The sequence below is a fragment of the Akebia trifoliata genome, chromosome 9 (assembly GCF_017979445.1).
Source record: "Akebia trifoliata isolate Shusen 1 chromosome 9, ASM1797944v1, whole genome shotgun sequence".
Lineage (NCBI taxonomy): Eukaryota > Viridiplantae > Streptophyta > Magnoliopsida > Ranunculales > Lardizabalaceae > Akebia > Akebia trifoliata.
The window spans coordinates 6191680-6217906 of record NC_141383.1 but is presented as its reverse complement, the minus strand read 5'-3'; the positions used below and the strand labels follow the sequence as shown (position 1 = coordinate 6217906).

The 26227-nt window shown below is 36.6% G+C and overlaps 1 protein-coding gene across 4 annotated transcripts; it reads left to right on the top strand.

Annotated features, from left to right (window-relative positions):
- The first annotated feature begins 200 nt into the window (after positions 1-200).
- On the top strand, positions 201-25538 carry LOC147394206 (uncharacterized). Of its 4 annotated transcripts, none has more exons than XM_086453518.1 (9): positions 201-557; positions 638-707; positions 8040-8107; positions 11595-11656; positions 13743-14058; positions 15066-15194; positions 15286-15347; positions 15434-15553; positions 25216-25538. In XM_086453518.1, exons 1-9 carry the CDS (start codon positions 507-509, stop codon positions 25262-25264), a joined length of 927 nt encoding a protein of 308 aa, XP_086309644.1. In that variant the 5' UTR covers positions 201-506; the 3' UTR covers positions 25265-25538. The 4 variants fall into 4 exon arrangements, with proteins under 4 accessions (XP_086309644.1, XP_086309646.1, XP_086309645.1 ...); XM_086453520.1 differs by lacking the exon at positions 25216-25538 and adding an exon at positions 15719-15737; XM_086453519.1 differs by having other exon boundaries at positions 203-557; positions 25222-25538.
- The last annotated feature ends 689 nt before the right edge of the window (positions 25539-26227 follow it).

Below are 26227 nucleotides of genomic sequence, written 5' to 3'. Positions count from 1 at the left end.
TATTTAAGTTCGGGTGTGGTCCGGATTTAGGTATACATGAAACCGACCCATTGATACCCTCCACACCGCAAGCCAGGGGGAGAAGATCCTATCTAGCTCAGTTTTCTGTGGCGCTTTAACACGGTTGGCAGAGTGCCACGTCAACCACACCTTTATAATACACCATTGAAAAGTCTGTGAAAATGGGAGGTTCAGCGATCGTCTATTTTCAACATCATGGATCATGTAAAAAAAACCTATTTTTTCTAAATTTTCTTTTTTCAAATCTGATCTAAAACATGAGTACAGTGTATCTGATCTGTTATGTTTTTTTTTTTGAAAAACGATGTTTTGACTTTTGAGGGCTGTAGAAGAAGCGATGCAGGAAAATGAGGCTACGGAGTATCCGTTCCCCAAGCCTCGGTGTTCAAATGCCAACCAAACGTTGGGAAAGAAAATAAAAATGAAATTTGAGCACTACAAAATGCAGAAAAATCATAAGTCTGCCATTTGTTGAACAGATAGACATGGGAACTGTTCTCGACTCCCATTTCTTAGCTCTCACAGCGCTTGTTACTGTAAGTCTCTGTGTGTGTGTGTGTGTTTGTTTGTTTGTTTGTTTGTTCCTTTAATACTGAGATTTTGTTGGTATCTTCAGTTCGGTTATCAGCTCTTGTTCTTCGTAATCACAGCTCTTCTCAAATTCGATAAAGTCACCGATTTTGCTGGTAAAGTTTAGATTCTTCAAATTATATTCTTTGTTTCACCAGTTTGTAGTAGAATAGTATATGTTTCAAGTTAAATTCTTTGTTTGACCAGTTGGTGTAGGGGTATTGAGCTTACCTATAAATTTAGATAACAGTCTTCAATGGTTTATCCTTCCTCCTCCAAGCTGGGGTACCTGTGTGATACCTGGTAAACACCCTTTGACGCTCAAGTAAGAATAAAGTTTCAACAAGTTGCAAAGACTAATGGCTATTTCAATGAATTTTCTTCCAAAAAATCCGTTCTTGAGGCTCTCCCCTCTATTTAAAGTATTACCCATTTCTTTATTACAAGGAATTATGGTTTATCCTCTTTTTGAGTCTTAGGAATGATTAACGGAATGCTCGTATAGAATAAGAAAATATTTATTTAGGAAAGAGCGTGATTGACATAGTTAATCACTCCCTGATTCTCGAAATGTCCTCTCAATCCAAATCTAAAAATATGAGAGCTCGTCCCATCAATTTGTTCTACTCTACCCTTCCAAGTCTATGGAAGAGTTGTCACTCGGGTTGATTTAGGTAGGTTATTCTGAGTAGAGTGGTTTAATAGCTCAGGTCTACTGATTTGAGTTATGTCAAAAATTACTCTCTCTTACCACGAAATCTTTCTTAGATTTGAATACATGTAGGGTCCATATTCAATCTTGCTTCTATCCTATACAATTACAATTGTGTTGTAGGCTGCTAAGAGGAGAAAATCTTGAAGAAGAAGGTGAAGTGTAGGCACCAAGAAAGAGAAATGTGAGGTAAGGATTTGAAAAATGGTTCTAAGTCTCCTATTTATAGAAAACTAAGGCATTGGTGGATTGGTGGGAGGACATATTGTAAGTCTATCAGCCGTTGGATCCCTTTATTAAAACGTTTCAAAGATGAAACATTTGAGGATTAGGAAGGTTGAAACGACACGTTGGAGTTGGAGCATTTTGAGTTTTTAGATTTTATTTTGATTGTCCAAAAATAAAACGGTAGTTGTATTTAATGAAGAGATACGTTGAAGTGACAAACATTATGATTAGTATATAAATGGCCCATCCAAATGATGATATCCAATAGAACAATAAACGATTCTCGAGATGATGATGAAAACTCGCATCTTCTGTTAAATGGGTAATTGTGTATGATATAAGCAATATTGAATCTGGACGCTACACATGTTCAAATCTAAGAAGGATTTGTGGTAGAGTAGAATAGTTTTCAACATAACCCGATCCTGTGATACTTGAGTTATTAAGCTACTTTTCTTAGAATAGCCTAGTTGAGTCAATCAAACTAGTAGTTTTTCCATAGGCTTGAAAGGGTACAATATAGCATATTGGTAGGATGAACTCTCCTATTTTATGGGCTAGGATTGAGAGAATATCTCGAGAATCTAGGAGTGATTGATTGTGTCAATCACTCTTTTTCCTTAATGAATATTTTCCTATTTTATAACAACCTTTTACTAACCATTCTTAAGACCTAAGAAACGGATAAACTCTAATCCCCGTAATAAGAAAAGGGTAATATGGTAAAAAGGATAGTTAGGAAAAGAGGTTAGCCTATAAATAGAGTGGGAGTGCTATGGAAAATGGATTTTTTGAAAGAAAATCCATTGCAATAACCATTATTCTTTACAACTTACTGAGACTCTATTCTAGCTTGAGCATCGGAGGGTGTTTGGTAGGTACCACACTGGTGTCCCAGTTCGGTGGAGGAGGAAGAATTTACCATTGAAGGCTATTGTTTGAGTTGATAGAGGTAAGCTTAGAAATACTTCTACAGTTATTGTTATTTAAACAATATATGTTTTTTTCTTCAAATTTGCAATGTTCACAAAGAAATCGCTACATAATTTGTAAATCAGATTTGGGAAGTTTTTATGCATTCATCGATTCCAACAAAAATAATTACTTTTGGATGGAAAGTCCTTCACAAGGGAGTCCCCGTTGATGCTGTGAGAAAAATTTAGTCGGTTTTGATGGCTTCTAGATGTCCAAATTGTGGTAGGCATGAAGCGACGATTCATCATTTATTCTTTTCTTGCAAATTGGCTTCGGATGTGTGGAGATACTTCTTCATTTCACTTGTTGGATTCACCTCTTCCTATTGAACTAAGGATTATGCTTAATGCATGGAATAAAGTGAAGAATTCTCAATTTGCTTTATTAGTTAGAACAATTCCTTGGGTATCTCTATTGGAAATTTGGAAAGCTAGGAATTTGGTGATCTTTGAAAGTATGTTTTCTTCTTCAGATGAGATTATCCAAAAGGTATCGCGTTGGGCCAAAAAGTTGGATAATATCAAGAATTTCAGAGTTAATTCTTCCATGGAGTAGACGACAAGGATGGAGGATGGTTGTTCTTGGCTTCTCTATTCATTCTATTCGCCCAAAGAAGTGTTTGGCAATATGTTGGGAGCTCCCTTTTCAGGATTGGGTTAAGTTAAATATAGATGGTGCACCAAAAGGCAATCTAGGAGTTTTTGGAGGTGGTGGTGTTTTCAAAAATGACCATGGAACATTCATACGGGCTGCTTGCTTGTCGTTTGGAGTTGCTTCTAATAATGAAGTGGAATTCCGAGCTTTGCTTTGTACATTGGAAAATTTTGATCTGCGACACAAAATGTTTCACATTGAGACTTATTGTTCCCTCTTGGTGAAAAGTTTGGAAGGCGAAAATAATCCTTGGAACATGGGTCTGATTCTCTATCAAATTCATTGCAGGTTATCTACTCGAATTTGGAGAGTTTCATATTTGGAGGGAGAGTAACACTGTTGTGAACTCTCTGGCTAATGTAGGAGTCTCTCTTTCAGCTTACTTTCATGATGTTGCGAGTTGTCCCTTAGCTACGAGAAGTTGTTTAATGGGGGATATGTAAACTAAGGGTTATTCCCTTTTTTATATCATATTCTCTCTTTCATACAATCTTTATCATTTAACAAAAAAAAATGGATTAGAAAATGTGTCCACTATCTCTTCTCTATCTTAGTGAATGGGTGCTCGACTGGGTTTCTTCAGGAGTTCTAGAGGGTTAAAGGCAGGGCGACCCTACATCCTCTCCTCTTCGACATTGTGTGGAATCCTTGGTTAGGATGATTTCTAAAGTGGTACATCTAGGGGCGCTAAGAGGGTTTGGGGGAAATTCTCTAAGGCTTGTGGTTTCACATTTGCGATTTGATGATAACACTTTCATTTTTATTGATGTGGCAATTGATCAATTTTGATTCTTGAAGGGGTTGTCGGCTTGCTTTGAAGCAATGTTTGGTTTGTCCGTAAATTTGAGGAAAAGTAAGATCTTTGTTGTTAGTTTGACCCTTGACATAGATGTTTGGGAAGATTTCTTAAGTTATCAAGTGGGTAAGTTTCCTTCTTACTTGGGTTAGCTTATAGGGCCTCTAGCATTTGGAATTCGATTTTAGATTGTGTGAGGAAAAGACTGGAAGTTTGGGAAACAAGATGCCTATCTAAAAGTGGAAAGTTGACTCTAATCAAGAGCATCCTATCAAGCATCCCAATTTATCTTCTTTTTTGTTTACTATGCCAAAGAAGATGGAGGCTTAGGTGGAGAAACTGGTTATGGGCTTTCTTTGGAGCGATCACGAAGGGAAGAAGAAATGTCACTTGGTCAATTGGAAGATCGTTTGTCGAACTAAAAATTAAGGAGGTCTGTTGATTAGAAAGTTTAGAACTATGAGCCATGCCCTCCTAGGCAAGTGGTTATGTAGGTTTGGTATGGAAAGATATTGTTTTTAGAGGAAAGACATTCAAGCAAAGTACGGGAAGGACCCAATGGGTTGGGAAAGCCATCAGAAAATATCGTCTTATGGTTATGGCATTTGAAGATGGGTGTGTAAATTAGTCTTTGAATTCAAAAAACATATGTTGTTCAAAGTAGGGGATTGAAACCACATTTGTTTTTGGGAGGATTGTTGGTGCAGTGAGGTCATGTTGCAAGTTGCTTTTCCAACATTGTTCATTTTATCAAGAAGAGAAAAAGATTCATGTTTCTTCCTTCCTAGTTTTTAAAGATGGAGTTTGGTCTTGGGACCTTGACTTCAGGAGAGGCTTTAAGGATTAGAACATTCAGGAAGTTGCTTGCCTAATGAGCATTATCTCTTGTTGGCCACCACCTTGATGCTTTAAAAGGCCAAGTACACAAGGCACGTGCTGGAAGTGGTGACGGGCGTGTCCATGGGATTAATCGAACTAAGTTTGGATACCCATGTATCCCAAAAATTTTGTAGGATTTGGAAAGGGATTGGAGATGAGAATTTTTTTTTGTGAAAGCCTTTTATCTCCTTCTTAAAGGGAAAAGGGTTCTAGATTGTCCTAAACAAGCAATTTGGCATCCTTCGATTCCTTTTAAATTTTTTATTTTATTTTTTTTATTTTATGGACTGTGTCGTTGAGTAAACTTCCAACCTTGAATATTCTTTGAAATAAAGGTATACTTTTTGTTAACTTTTTCTTCTTGTGTAAGGCTAGTGAGAAATCTGTGGACCACTTTTTCATTCATTGTGCTTGGGCTAACTCAATGTGGTCTCATTTTCTCTGTCTATTTCATATGTCCTTGTCCACTCCAAGGTCAATTGTCCAGCTCTTTCCTAACTAGATGACCACGAAGTTGTATGGTAGAGAGAGGTTTCTTTGGAATTTGATACCTTTTGTTATCTGTTGGGGCTTGTAGAAAGAAAGAAATGGAGGAATCTTTGAGGGGAAGGCGCAGTCTCTTCAAGAAGTGATTTTCTCTATTATGGGGTTTACCTTTTATTGGGGTAAGCATAAAAGAAAATTTTTAGGGGCTTTTCTTTTGAAGATTTTTTTTTGTTTAGGTGGGATCTTGTAAGTGATAAGAGTTTTGTAGTCTTTATAAATTATAGGAAATTTGATTGTTTTTAGCTTAGTTTGACGCTTTAATTGAATTATAATCACTTATCTTTACTTGATTAACTTTGGATTTTTTTTCTAGACTAAAAATGAAAACCAAACTCCTCTAACTCCATTTAAATTGATAAAGTTTAAATTGTAATAGAAATGGAGGTAGTCACCAAAGGGAGTCTGACCCTCATTTTATATCACGACAGGTGGAAGGAGTGATGTTTGTTGAAAGGGTCGTTAGCCAGTATCACATTTTATATTTCATACAACTTTTCTTAATTCTTAATTAAGGGATGGGCACAATGCCGGTTTAATTCTTAACTATGGGAGGTTCATGTGTTATGCATGTGCTGGTGGTGTTGTTGCGAAAGTAAAGATTCCTTAAAACCATCTCCTTTTTGGTTGAGGAGATAGACTCCTCACGGTACGAGGTGGTTTGGCATCCTAGGTTTCATCTCAGGATAGACACCAAATTCTGTGACTTATTAAAAAAGTTGCGTTTAAATTGTAACTTTTTCCCTTCACTGATTAAATTGTGATTTAATCACAACTTTTTAATACGAACTTCACAATTAAATCACTAAGGTGGTGTTTGTTTGCGCTATTTTTCAGCGCTTATTGCTGAAAAAAAATTAAATTCAGCACTTTTGTCAAAATAGCGCGTTTGTTTACTTTATATTTTCAGCGCTTATTGCTGAAAATAAGTGAAAAAAATTCAGCACTATTTTGATGCTGAAAAAAAGTGCTGAAGCGATAAGCACTTCGCTTTTTCAACACGGACAAGTATGCCCTTTGTTTTTTTTGAGCATGGACAAGTATGCCCATATTCTTAAAAGGATATTACCTCTTATATCCCATGTATAAGTATATAAACATCCCACAAATTAATAAACCCACACCATAGCTAAATTATTTTGTCTTATATGGGTTAAAAGTTTTGGAATGAGTTGATTTTTGGTGATGATGATCTCTACAATGAGGAGATCATTCTCACAAAAAATCAGCACATCTTGAAACTTCTAACCCTATCAAAACAAATTCAAGAACCATAAATTGTCCCTTTTTTTTTTTTTTTGAAAACTATTTTTGACGAGTTAGAAGTTTCAAAATAGACTGATTTTTGGTGAGGATGATCTCTAGACCATATAGACCATCCTCACTAAAAATTTGCTCATTCCAAAAACTTTAACCCATATAAAACAAAACAAAAAATGGCTATAGTGTGGGTTGCCCTTATTAATTCATAGGGTGCTTTTATAATTACACATCCTTCATTTCCATCGAAAATTATTCATCCAAAATTAAGTTCTTTTAAAGTTGATTTCAAATTTTGGTGACTTGTATGCCATTATTATTTTTAATTTGAAATTTGTGGGCTTTTATAAATAGAAATTATTATTTATAAATTGAAGATTTGAGTATTATTTATTATTTAAAAATAAATTGTATTTTAATTTTATAATAAATAATATATTTTATTGTGTTTGATAATAAATAAGCATTTGAAACATGCAAATAATGTATAATATGATTGTAAGGGTAACAAAGACAATTTACCAGTTTCAGTAATGTTTAACAAACATGATTCAGCATCTAAACAAACAACCTTTTCAGCACTTAAATTCAGTGCTTATAAGTTTCAGCGCTTAATGCTGTTCAGCACTTATTTTTTTCAATTTAACAAACAAGACCTAACTTCACGATTAAACTGCGAGCTTTACAATTAAATCAATAAAAAAAAAAAAGATGACCTTAATACACCAGTTAAAAAAGATGAACTTGATGAAGATGATGATGACCATTTTACCAATGAAGCATCAAACAATGAGGATGATATTGATTTTGATGATGGTGACCGGTTGATGATTCCTGACTTGAACCCATGATTATAATCTCTTTTATATTTTAAACAATATAAACCTTAGATGTGTTGAAGACTTGTGGTTACTTGTTATGGATGGATAGATAGTATCAATAAGGGGGTTTGGTGATTAATTATTGTAGTTTTATATGGGATTTGATGATATAATATGAGACCACCACCTACTAGGAACGATTACACAACCCTAACTCTAGCTCAATCTTTCCTGACTTCTTTCCGATTTTTCCCATTTTTATTGAATTTCCCCCTTCTTGACTTATACCTTACTATTTGGAGAATTAAAAAAAGACACATGTTTTAACACACACACACACACACACACACACACACACATATATATATATATAAATATGTATGGTTAATTAAGATAAAAGAGGCTACAACAACCTACAAAATAAACATCTTGAAGAGGCTTCGACAACTTACCAAATAACAATGGAGAAGGTGTCTGATGTTTAATGAAATACTACTTTTATAGTACATGTACTATAAAGAAAAAAAATCTAGGTTGGCAATTTTTTGTTTTAAAATCTAGTTTGCTATTTATGTTGCAGGAAGCACAAACTTTGTTATAGTTGCTATACTGACTTTGGTTCTTAAAGGAACATGGCATTTTAGACAGGTACAATTTCTTGCTTCAGAACTCCCTGAAATCTTTTTTAGCTTTTCATATGTAGCTTCTGATCTTGTCAGTTGGTTATGCTGACCACTAAAATCATTGCAATTGAGGAATAATAGAAAAGGAATTTGCAATTTCATTAGGCAAGTGAGTTTCTTTCTCCTTAAAAAATTAATTGGTAATAATAAAAAATATATTTTTCTTAATATCTATGGTATCAACAAGAATGTGCAAAGCTTGGATAATGGTATTCGTACCTAGAACCTTCAGTTGCAACTTGCAAAGGAAAATTTATCTTTCATAATTCGAGTTTGTAGGCTTTGGTCATATGAAAACTATGGTCATTTATGAACATTGGGGCCACTTCCTATCTGAAACTAAATCTAGGGTCCTTCTTTGATCTTTTGAACATACAACTACGAGGATTATCATCATCCAAGTCTTATCCCACATACTTGTGATCAACATCACAAATCTAATTCTCTGTCTACTCTATGTGGAAACGTATCTTCAATCAAGGATGTGCTTTTAAATCATTTTTAACACATTTCTAGTTCATTTTTGCCCCCCCCCCCCCCGCCCCTCCCTTTTTTTTTGCCCTTTTAGAGCTTTCAAATTTCACTAAAATGTTCTTTTTGATCTTTTCCATTATTGTTCTTCATTTTACAAGGCCAAATCATTTTACTTGAGTTCTATTTTATTTCCCATTGGGGCTTTTGCTAAATTCCCTTGAAAATGTGAGGGTATATTTTAATATTTTGCCATATCTTGGGCTTTCTTTCAATATTTCCCCTATGATTTTTTCATAAGTAATAATTGACCACAATATCATAAACAAATAGGAGGCTCCGAGGCTCCATTGGGACATTTTCATTTTTCAAGGTGTCAGTGGTGCAAAATGGGCCACCACACGTACTAAGAGGTCCACACACCTACATCAGACACTGCCCTCATACTCACCAAAAAGCATTTATGTCGTGGTACACATCAACCCCACCAAACCTATAAATCTTATCACCATAATGATACCTCAACGAAATTGATGAACCTGTCGTTGAAGGGAGTTCATGCAACATGACTTAGGTTTAGAGGCCATGAGTAGAGACTCTGCTAGTTCGTGTAGGACTTAGTTTTGGAGGCCATGGGTAGAGACCCTGTTTGACGCTCTTAGCATGATATGAACCTTGATGGGTCTTGATAGGTAGGTAGTGACATGCATAGTCACCAAGTCGAGGTTTGGGAATAAATCGACAAGGGAAAAAGTAAAAAAAAAACGAAAAAAGTCGGGAAAAAATCGAAAATAGTGTTAGGATAATGTGTATATATATTTACTAAGAGGTGTTGTCATTTATATCATCAAGTCCTACTTTAAACTATAAGAATAAATGGTCTGCGAAAAAACCCTTTAAAAAGTGACGATGAAATCATGTTTTTTTGTTTAAATCGCAACTTTTTCAAAAAGTTACGATTAAAGCACGACTTTCGTTTAAATCGTGACTTTTTCAAAAAGTAGTGATTTAATCATCGGTCTTTAAAATCACGATTTAATCATGACTTTTTGAAGAAGTCGGTGACTTTGGTGACTATGGTGACATGTACCCTAACCTTTCAAAAACACATAACATTGAGCCACCTGCCGAGCTAACCAGGCTGGCAACAACATTTGATTGTTGCCCTGGATGATTGCTATCACAATATGATGCACAGATCTATGGTTCAAAAATTTCGTTTCATTTTAAAATGTTAGGGCCAAGACATTATGAGACAAAACAATCATATAATATATTATTTGGAGGGACAACACTGCCGACTTTCATCTTTGTTCGACCAGTCGGTCTTATGATCAAGCAAGCTTATACCATTATGCTTATGAGCATAATCTTAGCTTGAGCCTACCCTCGAACACCTTAAAACTCTTTAGGAGACACCTGCCCCTGACAAACGACTCACCTCATAAGGTCCCCCCTGAATGATTGATGTGACGATTAGGGAAAGAGTGGTTTTTCAAGATTGGTCATTGTGTCACCACCTCCCACGTATCCTACACATTCGATCTTGTCACTGCAAAACTATTGTCAAGGTGCACGTGGTCTTACTGTCTAGCAACTCAGACAAAAAATCTAATATGTAAGGAAAAAATAATGACTTGGAACTTTATAAAAATTTGATATTTGAGGGGCAATAATGCATCAATAAATGTCTTTTGAATATCTGATTCTTCCGTAGAAAACCTCAATTTTATCAAGCTTTCTCAAGTTTTTTCTTTTTTTTTTTTTTATAAAAAAAGAAGAAAACAGATAAGGGAAAGAAGAACATGTTGGAGAGATGTCGGGGCACCTCTATTCATGTTTCCCTAGACTAGTCAAGATAAGGGACAAAGGTATATATAGAAAACATCAAGATAAATGTCTCTTGCTCGTTCCAGTCAGTATGTATCAAAAACATGTGATTATATACTTCAAGGAGTTAGGAAGCTAAACAACTTTATGATTGATTCATACGAACATCATCCAATGAATATTTGGACCACCCTGAGGACACCAAAATCATCCTAATATGTGATATCTAACCATTGGATATAAATGTTTTTCATTGTGGACTTCGTACAGACCAATTAAACTAGTAGAGGTAGGTCAAGTTTTGCCAAGGCCATGCTCAAGCTAGCCCAACAAGTGAGTAGGTTGATTAATCCATGCCTAATCTTGCTTATGTCATACCCAAGAGTTTTATGGATAGAAAGATTACCTTGAGATGGAGTTTTGAATCTTTGCTCACGTAATGATATTGTGAAGCTTTTTTCCAATTTATCTGTACATTTTGTGTGTATGAGTATTTGACATCATAAACATATTCAGCATGCTTTAGTACAATCTAACTCAGTGTATTCTCAGTATATCAACAATTATCGATGTGTATCAACATGAAAAAGTGTGATATATTTAACATAGATCATTGCATGAGTTATTTTATAACTTAAAACATGTTTCTTTAAACAATATTTATCAATAGAATATTGATTTTGATGAACGTGTCGGAATATTTCGAAATGCCTTGGGAACGTTTCGAAACACTGATTGTTTTTAAATGTTCCATTCCGTCTTGGGAAGTGCTTCCATTTTTTTCTTGACTGAAATTTTCTGAAAACGAAATTTTGAACAATGACATGGTTACGTTTGACAGCTAGGAGACTGAACACCATTGAAACCTTCTTATTCCTTTGCAATGGAGATCGAATTACCATTGGAGGGAAATCTCTTCCAATGAAATATTGTATTCAGTTAGTTTATTGCACTATTTTCTCACTCCGAATGATTTTGGTTAAAATCAATGGCTTCTAAGTATATATTCCATGGCTTTTCAAATCATGAGGTGGTATAAATCAATGAAATATGAGTTTATATATACGTCTTATTTTGTCTAGTCTAGTGATAGTTCCCAATTTTGCCACAATTTTTGTTAAATGTTTGGACTTACGAGCTCTATCTTTCAGGTAGTCTTGACCTTGCTTGTAGTACTATGGGGTCTTCGCCTAGGACTATTTTTATTAATGAGGTATGACCATGAAAGTACTTCAAATGTGATACATCTTCTTCAATACTTTATTGAATTCTTGTCTTTCCCACTTTCTCATTATTCCTTGCTTTTGGTGCTACCGTTAAAATATCCCAATTGCCATTCTAGCTTATGTTAGAAGACTTGTAAATGATAAAAATATGAAGATGGATTGTTCTAGATTTGAATTTCCAACCCGTGAAAAATTGGCTTTAGCTCAGAGATCCTTTTATCCAATTTTTTTTGGAGTAGGGTTAGCCTGACTAACTTAGTAAGGAAAAAAGGCCTTACTAAGGTTCATCCACTGTCAAAACAAAACCTCGAGATACATAACAAATCTTGAGGTTTGTTTTGATGGTGGATGAGCCTTAGTAAGGCCTTTTTTCCTTAGTTAGTCAGGAAAGTGTTTTTTTTTTTTTTAGATTTAAAAAGTGTTACTAGGTCATTCAAATATCTTCTATTTGAAGGTTTCCGGTTGTTCTATTGCATGTTTTGGTGTTGTCCTCCATCAAGATGCTGGATTTAGGAACTACTTTAGGACCATCCTATTTGTTGATTATTAGAACATATTAATCAACAATAGCATTTTGAGAAGGAATTGAACATTGACCGAGAAAATGTTTTTTTATTGTCCCCTTATTACAATCTCTTATTAGAGCACGTTGTTAACTGATGGTGAGGGATCAACTGTGAGGAAATTGTATGAAGCAATGATAGAACAAGGGTGGCGTTGAAGTGCTAATGTTAATTTGTGATAATGATCCAGCATGGTACAATAAGTTGTGGGAATTATTTGATTTTAGAAGTGATGCACATGTACTTAATAGTGTTCACACGATTAATGCCTATATAAACCCTTGATCTTAACTAGGAGGATATTCTTAAAGGCTAATTGCAATGACCTTGAGAAGTGAGATATGAGAATAATCAATCTTGTGCAACTTGGGAAGCTTCTCGTGTTTGATGGCCATGAGGAGTTTGAAAAAATGGAGAAAACTACAACTAATCATGAGGATATTCTTTTTGACAAGTTATGTGGGTTTGGGATATCTACTTCATCTCACATAGTTCCTTCGAAGTCACTAGATGGATATGGGGCATTTCTTGTTTTCCTATATCAGGCCAACTTGAAAGTCAAAGCATAGCTCTTGAGTCTTTACTTTATTTCATGGAACAAAAACTTACTGATTGTGGATTTCATGGTTCGGTCTGGTGGCAGATTCTTATGGGATTTCTGCTTTTAGGAGGAACTTCAATGATTGGGAGTTGAGTTGATTTCTAGCTTTATCAGTTGAATTTCTACTAATCCTATCTTTTCGTTATGAAGTCTTTACAGTAAATATTATCCCTACCTCATGGCATCTCATTGGATTTTCCAATTACAGCAATTCGGGGTCTTAAAGTACCATCCAAGGTCACTTGTTTTTTGTTTGGTCAGCTGCGTTTGGCAATATTTGACTATTGTTAATCTCATGCCTTATGGTATAACTCTTTTCAGTTTTTATTATTTTTGCAAAGCAAATGGTGAATCCATTAGTCATCTTCTACTCTACTGTTTCTTCGGTCTTGCAATTTAGTCCCATTTCATATCCCTATTCCATATCCATTGGATCTTCGCCATGGTTTTTTTTTTTTTTCTTCCAAAGTTGGCAGTCTTAGGCCTTCAGGCATAGAGGAAATTTTATGGAGTATGATTCCTTTTGCCATATTAGGCCATTTGAAAAGAAAAGAATGGACATGTTTTCCTTGGAACGAGAACTCTCTCCAAGAGGTTATTATTAGCATATAGGGCTAAGTTTTTATTAGTGTAAAGGTTTTGATTACTTTGAAAAGTTTCTCTGTTGAGGATTTCCTTTTAGATGGGCTCTTGTGTGCAAGGAGAACTCTTAACCTTGCAGGTTGATTGCTTGTGATTATTTTCATGTTTGCCTCTTGTTTGTATTAGGCAAGCCTTTTGGACCTCCTTTGTTTTTTTTTTTTAACCAATAAGGTTTACACATATCAAAAGAAATAATCTTGTGTAGTTTTTTTTTTTTTATATGATTAGTTTAATCAGCAAAAGGGCATGACCGTTTGTGTTTAACAGGATTCTGCAATGGGGGGAAGACCGGCGTTTCGATGAGATGCGCTCTAATTTGGGGAAATTGGCATTTTTCTGGCTATTCCAGGCAATCTGGGTATGGACTGTGTGTTTACCTGTAACAGTTGTTAATGCTAGTGATAGAGATCCATCTATCCAAGCCCAAGACATTATTGGGTGGATTGTGTGGTCTGTGGGTTTTTCTATTGAAGCTACAGCAGACCAACAAAAGCTGGCATTCAAGAACTCTCCAGATAACAGAGGGAAGTGGTGCAATGTTGGTATTTGGAAATTCTCCCGTCACCCAAATTATTTTGGCGAGGTTAGTTAACCTTTCATTGCACTCACATCAGCAGTTATTGATCCTCTATTTACTCAAGCTGGAGCGATGACATACATCACCTCCATAAGCTAAAAACATGAACGCTTTTGAGGCCCATGTTATTTTTCAATCACGAGTCATAATTTTCCTTGTTTGGTTATATTAATTAGTGGAGCACTTGCTCACAGAACTGATGCTTACATGCTCAGTTTTCAGTTGAATTTATGTTACCGAATTCATTATTAAATGTTGGTTTTACTATCCATACCAAGGGTATCAATGGTTACCCATTTAACCGGAACCGAAAACCCTGGTTCTGGTTCCCGTTTTGTTGGAACTGATTAGAGTCAGGTCTAAAATGGAGCCGAATTGATAGGAACCAGAATCGTTAGGTTCTATGTGATGGGTACCCGGGGGTACTCAGAACCGATTTATTTTGTCATTGTTTTAATGTTTTAGATGATTTAAGATTTTTTAACATTTTAAAACTAATACATTTTACATAAAAGTTCTTCAATTTTTTCATATAAACTATGTATTAGAGCTTAAAATGGGCCATCATCTCTTGTAAAAGTTTTTTACTTATAAAGTAGATACATTTTAATCTTGAAAAAAATTATTAACTCCCACCATCTAGAACAAATTTGTAATTACGTTGATACTTTTGTACAGTATAGGTTAATTTTCTGAAAAGGAAAATGTTTTACAATGATTTGAAATAACGTTTTTTTCATTCAATTCTTGAGAACTGGAACCGATAGGTACCCACAATTTTGGGCAGTTCCGGTTCCACTTATTTTAGAACCGGAGCCAACAAGAACCGGAACCAAAAAAATATAATGATTCCAATTCTAAATGCCTTAGGAACCGAACAGGAACGGACCCATTGACACCCCTAAATTCCATACTATTGTTTTCTTTTATATCATAACATGGAATCTGATCACCAATATCCTTTTTTAAATGTGGTGTGAACTAGTCCTTGGTTTAATGAATGGCATTCTCAGATTTTGCTTTGGTGGGGAATCTTTGTGGCTTCTACACCCGTATTAAAAGGGGCCGAATGGCTTGTAATCTTTGGTCCAGTCTTCCTCACACTTTTGCTTCTTTTCCTTAGTGGCATTCCATTGCTTGAGGTTCGCTTATTACCTACACCTTCAACTCAGTTACAATGTCACTGAAAGCTAGAAATTTGCTTATTTGGTTGTAAAACATTCGTTGAAGCAGGAATCAGCCGATAAGAAGTTTGGCAACATTGCTGAATACGTATACTATAAAAGAACGACTAGGTCGATAATTCTACCTTGGTATTTTGTAATTCTTCATATGGTAATTAAAAGAGAAAAGTAACTGGTGTTTTTTTCCTCTGTTTCAGCCCCCTCATTACTTTACCCCCTCTTATGTATGGGAAGTTGCCAGCATGGTTCAAAGTAGCTTTCCTCTTTGAGTTCCCTCTCTACAGTCGAAATCTTCCGCAAGCTGAAAGATCATATTGGTAAGTCTATGGCCTTGAGAACATTACTATGAATCTTGAACACAGATCCACACCACACCCCATATTCAAACGTAAACTTTTTTTTTTAGAGATCTGAGTATTTATATTTTCTGTCCTTGAATTTTAATGAAATGTGTTCCTTGGTGTTTTTTGGATTTTTTCTAGACTGATTATAGTTCCGACTGCTATATCTGATGCCGTTTATGTAAGATTCATCATGAACTCATTGATTTTTCTCAAAGCCACAAGACCCACTTTGATGTGATATCCACTGAGGTTAGAGATTAGATTTGATATAACTCCTTACTATCTTACGGATTTATATCCTAAATTCCTTATTAAAGTCTTGTTAGCAAACGCTTTGCTTAGCCAGAACCCCTAGCTCCTAAAAAAGGGTTTAGGCATGAGTTACTACAAAAGCGGGTAACCTAGGCTCACTTGCGCACCTTGTGTTCATGCATGCACATAGGCTACAAATATAAAATCAATGTTACATATGCTTTATACATCAAAATGAAAAAAATATTTACATGTACAAGCTTTATTTCTTCTTATTGTCGTTGTCATCGTCGTCATCATCATCATCATCAGTATCCTGTGTCTATGCTTTATAGTGAATGTAAAAAGGGAAATTACTTAAAGGACCCTGGCAGAGGGATTAGTCCATGAGTTTTGGGTGGTTGCTTGATAGTCTGTTTAGTAAACTTTTTTATTTCTTAATGGTCCCTCAACCTCATCTCAGGTTATGATATTTTTGAAATACCCAAACTACCCATTTTTTCATCTTCTTCACATACTTGGGTTTTCCAACGGTGATACCAATCATTTCTAACGATTTTTTTTATCGTGAATGACAAATGGAAATGATATACTTCTAATTTTGAACATTTAGATTATTTATTTATTTATTTCGACGACTTATAGCAAAAAGTGAAGAACGAAGTTGAGATTCAACATTTTTTTATATAGTGTTGAGCATACCACTTTTTATTGTCGAGCTCACCAATTTTTATTTATTGTCGAACTCACTAGTTTTATTTATTGTCGAACTCCCCACTTTTTATTGTCGAGATCACCAATTTTTTGTTCATTGTCAACCTCACCAGTTTTATTTATTATCGAGCTCACCACTTTTTATTGTCGAGATCACCAATTTTTATTTATTGTCGACCTCACCAATTTTATTTATTGTTGAGTTCGACAATTTTTAAAAAAAATGTCAAACTAAACAATAAAAATGTTGAACTTGACAATAAAAAGTGGTCAACTTGACAGTAGTAAAACCCACCCATTTTCGTTTTCCAGGTTTTTTTGATTGAAAACTTGACATAACGACTTGTGTAGATGATTTCAAACCAAAAGAACCATCCCTGATTGATTTTCATGAAAAATGAAGTAAAAAAAAATATGAAAAACCTAGCTTCAAAATATCTTTGATAATGGCTTCTTCCATCTCAAATTCTTTCCATCAGACTGGAGTCTCTGAAACTCGATTGGGATACGGGAAATCCCATATATTTTGACAAAAATGGTGAGTTCAGAAGAATTTTAGAATAGAAATCTTAAGTCTCATAAAGAGAGCTTGGAATATATTTATAACCCATAAGAGGGAAATTGACATAAATGCCCTTACACAGAAAGAATAACAGAAATAAATCTATATAAATCAAACTAAAACTAACTATCTATTCTAATATTTCCAATACTCCCCCTCAAGCTGGGGCAAATATATCAACTAGGCCCAGCTTGGCGAGATGAGAGTTTGTGACAGAAGGTCCAACAGCCTTTGTAAGCATATCAGCTAGTTGATCTGAAGAAGAAACAAAGATTTTCTTAAGTGCACTAGATCGAACTTTCTCCTTGAGAAAGTGAACATCAACCTCAATGTGCTTAGTCCTTTCGTGAAGGACTGAGTCAGATGCAAGCATGATAGTAGACTTGTTGTCACAGAACAGCGAGGAGGAGCCAATAGTAGGAAATCCCAATTCTGTTAGTAAAGATCTAAGCCAAAGAATTTCACATGTACCAAGGGCCATAACACGATACTCAACTTCAGCAGAGGAACGAGAAACCACACTCTGTTTCTTACTTTTCCATGAGATAAGATTACCGCCATAGAAAGTACAGAAACCAGATGTAGATCTCCTATCTGTAAGAGAACCCGCATAATTAGCATCAGTGAAACATGACAGATGTGGCTGAGCAGTAGATGAATAAAATAAGTCTAGACCAGGACGAGACTTCAAGTAGCGAAGGATACGATACACGGCATCAAGATGAGAGGTACGTGGAGCATGCATAAACTGACTGACTACACTAACTGCGAAGGTCAAATCCGGTCTAGTGTTAGTCAGATAAATCAAACGGCCTACGAGTCTCTGGTAAGATGAGGGATCAGATAAAAGTTTCCCAGATTCAGCATGAAGGCGATGATTCTGATCCATTGGGGAAGAGGCAGGACGGCGACCAAGCATACCAGTATCCTGAAGAAGATCCAATGTGTATTTACGTTGAGATAACGAAATGCCACGGCGCGAGCGCGCTATCTCTAAACCCAAAAAGTACTTGAGGGGACCTAAGTCCTTAACCTCAAAAGCACTACCCAACTGACTCTTAACCCTGTCAATCCAATGTGCATCATCTCTAGTTACTATAATATCATCTACATAAACCAAGACAATACTATTACGGTCATTTACTCCTCGTCGAATAAAGCAGGTTTGGTCAGAGTGGCATCTGAAAAACCCCATAGATAAAATGACCTCAGAGAAACGCTGGAACCAGGCTCGCGGAGATTGCTTTAGGCCATACAGAGATTTAAGAAGACGACATACTTTCCCAGAATACTCCCCCTGAAGACGAAATCCAGGAGGGGATCCAGATAAATGACCTCTGTCAGATCACCATTTAGAAATGCATTCTTCACATCAACCTGGTGAAGAGGCCATGAATGACAGGCCGTTAAAGAGATTAGTAAACGAATAGTAGACAGTTTGGTTACAGGGGCAAATGTGGCCCCAAAGTCCTTTCCCGGAGTTTGCGTAAAGCCCTTAGCGACAAGTCGAGCCTTGTAGCGATCAATAGTACCATCTGCGAGATACTTAACGGTGAAAACCCATTTACAACCAACAGTTCGCTCCCCAAAAGGAAGAGAAACAAGATCCCAGGTGTGATTCTTCTGCAATGCATCCATCTCAGTAGTCATGGCTCTAGTCCACATAGGATCACGTAAAGCCTCAGATACAGACCGAGGAACCCGAATAGAGTCTGTGGTGGAAAGATAGGCTCGATAGGAAGGAGAAAGACCCTGATAAGAAATAAACTGAGCGTTAGGGTGATCAGTAACACACCCTCGCTTACCTTTGCGAAGTGCAATAGTTAAGTAAGAGTCAGAAATAGAAGGGGCAGGCGGAAATGTAGAGGGGGATATACCTGAGTCTAAGGAGGAGGTTGACAAAGTTTGAGAGGAGGGAGGGCGACGAGAGTAAACTTGCAGCGGCAGTGACGAAGATGAAGATGGAGAGAAAATTGGAGATGGTAGCACTATTGGAGAAGAATCCTGTAAAGGAGAAGAGTCCTGCAAAAAAGATGAAGTACGAAAATATGGAACATTTTCAAAAAAAGTGACATCCAGGGAATGAATAATACAATGAGAAAGGGGATCATAGCACCGATACCCCTTTGACATGGAAGAGTAACCCAAGAAGACACAATGGGTAGCTTTGTCATTTAGTTTGGTGCAATGAGGGGTTCTATCCTGAACAAAGCAAGTACACCCAAAAACTCTAGGTGTAATAGTGAAGAGAGTGCTATCAGGTCGAAGAACATGAAGATGCACTTTTCCCCCTAAAGTACGGCTCGGAACACGATTCAGGAGGAAAGCAGTAGTAAGAACTGCCATATTCCAATATGACTTGGGAACATGCATCCCGCATAGAAGGCAACGGACGATGTTCATGAGGTGGCGATTCTTATGTTCCGCCACCCCGTTTTGCTCAGGAGTGTATGGGCAAATTAACTGATGAAGCATAGCATGCTCATGGAGATGGGAGCGAATCCCATCAGAAATATATTCCCCGCCATTATTTGTTCTAAGAGATTTGACGGTAATGTTGTATTGAGTTTGAATCATTTTAAGGAAATTAACAAAAATTGGTAGTACCTCAGAGCGAGAACGCATTAAATAAACCCAAGTACAATGAGAATAGTCATCAATAAATGTAACATAATATCTATGACCATTAAAAGCAGTAACAGGGGAAGGCCCCCACACATCAGAATGAACCAAATCAAAAATAACATTAACTCTATGCATGCGAGGAATATAAGAGGTACGGGTGTGTTTAAAAAGTTCACACACAGAGCATTGAAATTTGTGTCCACTACAAGATTGTTTTAAAGTAGGAAATAATGAACATAAGTGTTGAAAATTAGCATGTCCTAAGCGAGCATGCCATAAGTCTAGAGTCTGAAAAGAAAAAGTATGATTTCCAGTGAGTGGGAGGACGGAAGCTGGAACAGCAGTAGATGGAGCTTCAAACAGGTACAACCCATCCCTCTCATATCCCTTACCAAAAATCCTCCTCGAAGTCAGGTCTTGAAAGACACAGTGAGTAGGAAAAAATGTTACAGAACAATTAAGCGATTTTGTAATACTACTTACAGACAGAAGGTTAAGGGATAAGTGTGGAACATGGAGAACAGAATCAATAGAAAAACCAGGAATTAGAGATATAGAACCATTACTGTGAACAGGGGTAAGAGACCCATCTGCAAGGCGAACCTCCTTATGAGTAGGAGGAAAAATAGAATAAATAAAATGATTGGACTCACCGGTCATGTGATCAGAGGCACCAGAATCAATGACCCAGGTCAGAGGAACAGAACCAGACTGAGTGGTATGAAATGCAGAAGAGGTACCTGGAGAAATGGTAACAGGTGCGAGCCTGGAGCTGATCTCGTATAATAGCTGTAATCTGTGTCTGAAGATGTTGCAAATCAAGAGTACCAAGGGAAGCATGATCAACAGAGGTAGATTTCACAACAGCAGCATGGGGCTGTCCCCTAGAAGATCGCAACAGGTGGGGATAGAGCTGAAAGCAACGAGTCTTCTCATGGCCAATCTTCCGACAATGACTACATGTAAGACCACTTCCTTTACCACCACGGCTTCCACGGCCTCGATTCCCGGATCTTTGAGTACGGGAATTAGAAAAATCCGAATTGGCTGCAAGAGCCATCTGATCTGTATCTAGAGCGGAGATAGTGACAGGAGACTGAGTCTGTGAGGGAATGACACAGCGACGACGCTTATCACTATCAATAGTCGCAAATGTCTCAAATAATGAAGGTAGAGGAGTGGTATTAAGGATTTGGGTCCGCAGTGCCTCAAACTCAGGGCGTAAACCCATGAGGAACTGGTATGTCTGATGTCGAGCAATCCTCTTGACCACATACCCGGCTGCCTCTGCAGATAACTTAGCCATAGACTCATAGTGTGAGAGCTCCTCCCAACGGGACTGGAGGAATCCAAAATAATCTGCAACACTCTGATGTCCTTGGGTAGCTTGAGCAATATCCCGGTATAGTTCATAAATCCTTGAGTCATTGCGAGCATGTGCATATGTTTGAGTGAGAGCTAACCACAAAGAAGAGACAGTCTCATGATACATAAACATAGTGTAGATGCGTTGCTCCATGGAATTGAATAACCAACCAAGAATAGTGCAATTATCAATTTCCCATTGTTCAAATTTGGGATCAGTGGGGGATGGCTTAGGAATACTGCCTAACAACCAACCAGATTTCCCTCGACTACGCAAATAAAGGCGTACATACCGAGACCAACTCTGAAAGTTACGACCATCTAATGGGGCATTGGTGATGCGCTGGTCGGAGAAATTCGCCCCAAGAGATGTGGTAGAGTCCTTAGACTCGTGAGTCGTAGTCATTGCAAACAATTAGTACTGTATTTGGATTGAAGGGAGGCCTCCCGTATTAGTACTGTTTAAGGCCAAAGAATCCTACTAATTGTTGTCGGCAATCTAGAAACAGCCCTACTGCTGTTGTGAGTGTGATCTAATCAAAGTAGATGCTATAGCTGTGTGTTGTGTGATGTGTGCTATTGTCGTAGAGCAAAGCAGGCCCTGTAGGGCTGATCGAGGTGTACCCAATAGTTGACTGCTGCTGTATGGTGCAGTAGAACTGATCGTAGGTGCTATAAGGTGTTGTAGGGGAGATCGTAAGTGAGATACAAACCTAAGGAGGTCTACTCCTGCTGTCGCAAGGCACTCGAGAGAGTATAGATAGAATCGCAACACATGTAAGCACCTTCTGTAAGAACACAGGTCTGTAGAAACCTGTTGTTGCTGTCGCAGATCACTATAAGGCTTGTAGGACTGATCGCAGATGAGATTTAGCCTGTTGTTACTGTTGCAGATCACTATATGGCTTGTAGGACTGATCGCAGATGAGATTCAGCCTGTTGTTGCTGTCGCAGATCACTAGAGGGCTGGTAGGTCTGATCGCAGATGAGTTTCAACCACTCTAGAGCATGTAGGTTAACTCGCAACACATGTATGGACCTACTGTGGCTATAGCAGGTCACTGAAGAGCATCTAGATATGATCGTAGGTGGGATACATACCTGTAGGAACCTGCTGTTGCTATCGCACAACACTTTAGGGATTGTAGGTTTGATCGTAGATGAGATTCAGACCTACTGCTACTGTCGCAAGGTATTATAAAAGCCTAAAGGTTGATCGCAAGACAAAATCTGATCTGTTGAAGAGATGTGTGTGCTGACTGCCGAGAGAAACCCTAACGTAAGGTACAAAAAAAAATATTAATCACAGCGCAAATCTCTATTGCAGCATGTGAAGGGTTACTAAAGTCTCTATCGCAACATGCGATTGAGAAGACAAGAATCAAAGAAGGAAAAAGGAACCCCCGAAGGGGAGAAACTCCGGATGAAGCTGAGTAAAGTAAGTAGGGACGAGGAGGAACAGAGTTAGGGTTTTTTCTTTTTTTTTTGGCTTTGATACCAAGAAGAATTTTAGAAAAGAAATCTTAAGCCTCATAAAGAGAGCTTAGAATATATTTATAACCCATAAGAGGGAAATGGACATAAATGCCCTTACACAAAAAGAATAACAAAAATAAATCTATATAAATCAAACTAGAACTAACTATCTATTCTAATATTTCCAATAAGTTCGAATGGTGAGGGAAGTTTCGACATTTCAATCATGAGAGATGTGTGGAGTGGGGTTCATGGACTGATTAGAAAGAAAAAAAGTTTTACTAAATGGACTGTTAAGATAAGCCCTAAAACTTAGGGACTAATTAGAAAGAAATCCATCCTCCAGGGTCCTTCAAGTAATTTTCCCATGTAAAAAATTGTACAATTTGAGTGCCTTGTTGATTTGCTTAACTTTTTTTTAATTTGAAAGTGGTTTTCCAAAGCTATTACTTCTTAAAATTTTATGAACTCTAGTACAGTATCTTTCAAATAGTTGTCTAAAGTTGATTTGCCTACACTTCAACTAGGTGTAACTTTGCATTAGGGAGCTCTATCACCTAGGATTTCACTAATGCTTTTGATTGTACTAGATTTATTTTATCCTAAACATGAATGAAATTGTATTAGCTTGTAGCCTTAATTTATTTTCTATAAATAGGATACTATTCGTGGGTAGAAAACTTTTTTTTGCACTTTGTGAAGACTTGAGGTAAGGATTTTCCTAGGTTAGACCTTACTTTTCTCATAGGTAAGCTGGTTAAGATGGAGTTTTGATTCCAAATCTTTGGTCCTACCGCTCACATATTTTGCCAACTCATCAAGAAGACACCTTCCAAATTTTGTTTTTTAATTATTTACATTTTATCAATGAAAAGGGGTCGAGGAAATTTGACTGTTAAAAGATAAAGAGTATTAACTAACTTGGAACCAAGCACATGAGATCTCATTTAAACAAAAAACCATAAAAAATATTCCTTTGAATTCACCAAAGCCCTAATATACTAACGATTGCTTCCTTCTAAAGATCCTTCTGTTCCTTCCCTTCCAAATCCCCTACCATACAGCAAAAGGTGTCAAGGCCTAGAAAGATCATTCTTTATGCAAAAAGGCCTTAATCTACCATGTTTGGAATAATGCCAAAGAAGACTTAGGAAGGCCCCTAGAGCTAGAAGTGTGGAATAGCAGAAGGAAATGAGTCCAAATCTTTCTAATAAAAAGTTAATGAATCAATAGATGGTCTACCAACGCAACATAGGTTTAGAGATAAAAGCAAAAGTTTGGCAAAGAGAATCCTCACCTAATTAGTTGATCAGTGGTTAGAATTCTATCCAAGGTGGCTAACCAAATAAAGAAAGCAACTTTTGATGGAACCTTGGGGCCCAAATATAGGCTGCAGGGAAGTCTACAAATGATACATGCATCAAGGAGGAATAAAAAGATTCGACCGATAAAATTCCACCATAGTGGATAAGAAGATGATTTACTGATTTTCCAAAATATTTACTCACCAAGTGAATATTCACTATGATTTTCCCATGAATAATAATATGATTAATGTTAGTATCTTATCCATAATATCAAGAAGGCCAATTGGATGGGACTTTGGATCCCCGATATGAAGGAAGCCCAGAAAGGACTAGTAGTAGGGCATCTAACATGGAATAAGAAGAACCATCTCAATTTTCTCTTCTAGGAGATGTAAGTAAATAACACATAGTTTTTAAATGCTTTTATTCTCCATGGGAGCGTATTAGTTTGACTTTATACCTCACATTCTTGTGGTCCATCCTTGGATCTATCTGTTGAGTGTATATTTCCCTCCACTCTCGGGTGTGTCATACCCGAGTAAGCCCCATGATCCTCCTCTTATATTCATAGTTCTCCCCCTCTCCAATGGATCTGTCTTTTGAAGTAGTTGGTCGGTTGATTAACATGGTATCAGAGAGCTAGGTTTGTATAGGTCACGGGCTTGATTCTTTCCACCATTATGGGTGAGGTGGAGTGTTGAGTGTACATTTCCCTCAACTCTCAGGCGTGTCATACCCCAATTAAGCCCCATGACCCTCTTATATTCGTAGTTCTCCCCCTCCCAAACAGATCGGTCTTTTGGAGTATTTCGATCTGTTAGAGTATTTGGTTGGTTAACACTATTTGGTGGGCATATGAGACCTATGATACCAAATTAATGATGGATACCTGTACGACTTCTTACTTCGTGAAATCGATGACGTGATTGTGGATGTGGATATCCTTCCAGTATCTTCATATTATTATACTTCTACTTTTTGCCCTTTTAAGCTATGTATTGTGTTTTTGTGTTTGTCTCATGCTGAATGTAATGAAACCTCGAATAATGTGAAGTTTATACAAATACTAGAACACTTGTTAGTTATTATAATTTATAACATACTGTTGACAACACAAATGAGAAAATTGTTAATAGTTAACAACATTGCTAATTGTACTATGGTAAATACAAAATTAGAATTGGACCTGTAAAATTTTCTCTTACTGCATTATTATCTACTTATGATTTGAATTGCATTCTGACATTCATACTTGATTGGCAAACTTCTCTGTTCGTCAATGGTATTGGTTTGGTTTGGTTCAGTATCTTTACGGTATTTACTGTTTGTGCAAGGTATAGAAAGAATCGGAGAGAAGTTGACAAGGGATTGAAGATGGGTTAATCATTTGATTTGATTTGATGATCAAGTTTGGATTCTATAATTGTTTGTTGTGCATGATCATCGTCTTCGCAGTCATCACGATTAACTAACCATAAATTGCAAGTTTGTAACTAAGAACATATGGAAGGCCTTTCCTTTGTGTTTTTTTTTTTTATATATATATTATATACCTTATATTGAAAAAGAATAACTATGGCTGTAACTTGAATTAGCATTTGCTGGGAGTTGTAACTTAAAACAGAATTTCCTAATCAAAGTCACAGTTCCTAGTCCATACTATCAATGTAGTTGCCAAGGTTTAAGTTTCTTTCTTGAAGAAATAAAAATAAATGATAGCCTACTGAAACGTTGTAAGACAATCTGAAGCATTCAGTGAATTGAAATCAATGATTCTTTTCGGCCTTGGTCATAATCAGAATATTTTGGTGCAGAACAAAACTTTGAACAATGCTTGAAACCATTATAAGTGGAGATATCCGACCAAACTTTATTTTAAAACTCAGAAAGCCGTCAATTGAAATATTCTATTGAAATCTTGCATTTTTTTTATTATTTTAGTCGGATTATTTTGGTCAAAATTCGCTATTCATTGAAATATTTTGCTAAATGAAAAGTGGTTTCCAATGAAATATTTACCAAAAATAGTAATAATAATAATAATTGTCGGTTAAATTTCACACTGGACTTTGTGAAATGAAAACATTTCTTGGAAATATGTCAAAATTTAATACTATGGCAAGAATATAACTAGAAAGAATGCATTCATTGGTTGGCATACGTGGAAAAGATTTATTTATTTTTATTTTTGAAAGGTTATCGGGGTGAAGGTAGACCCGAACCAGCTAAAACCTCAGGTATAACATACTTCTACCATCATAATCAAGGATTGATAGAAGATCACTGGAAAAGGAGTTACACTCAAGCTCTTGGCAACCGACGGTTGCTTGAAAAGAGGCAAAAATG

Coding starts and splice junctions, on each gene's coding strand:
- LOC147394206 (XM_086453518.1), top strand. CDS start 507: ATGGGAACTGTTCTCGACTCCCATTTCTTAGCTCTCACAGCGCTTGTT. Junction 708..8,039: donor TAAAGTCACCGATTTTGCTG/GTAAAGTTTAGA, acceptor TTTATGTTGCAG/GAAGCACAAACTTTGTTATA. Junction 11,657..13,742: donor GGACTATTTTTATTAATGAG/GTATGACCATGA, acceptor TGTGTTTAACAG/GATTCTGCAATGGGGGGAAG.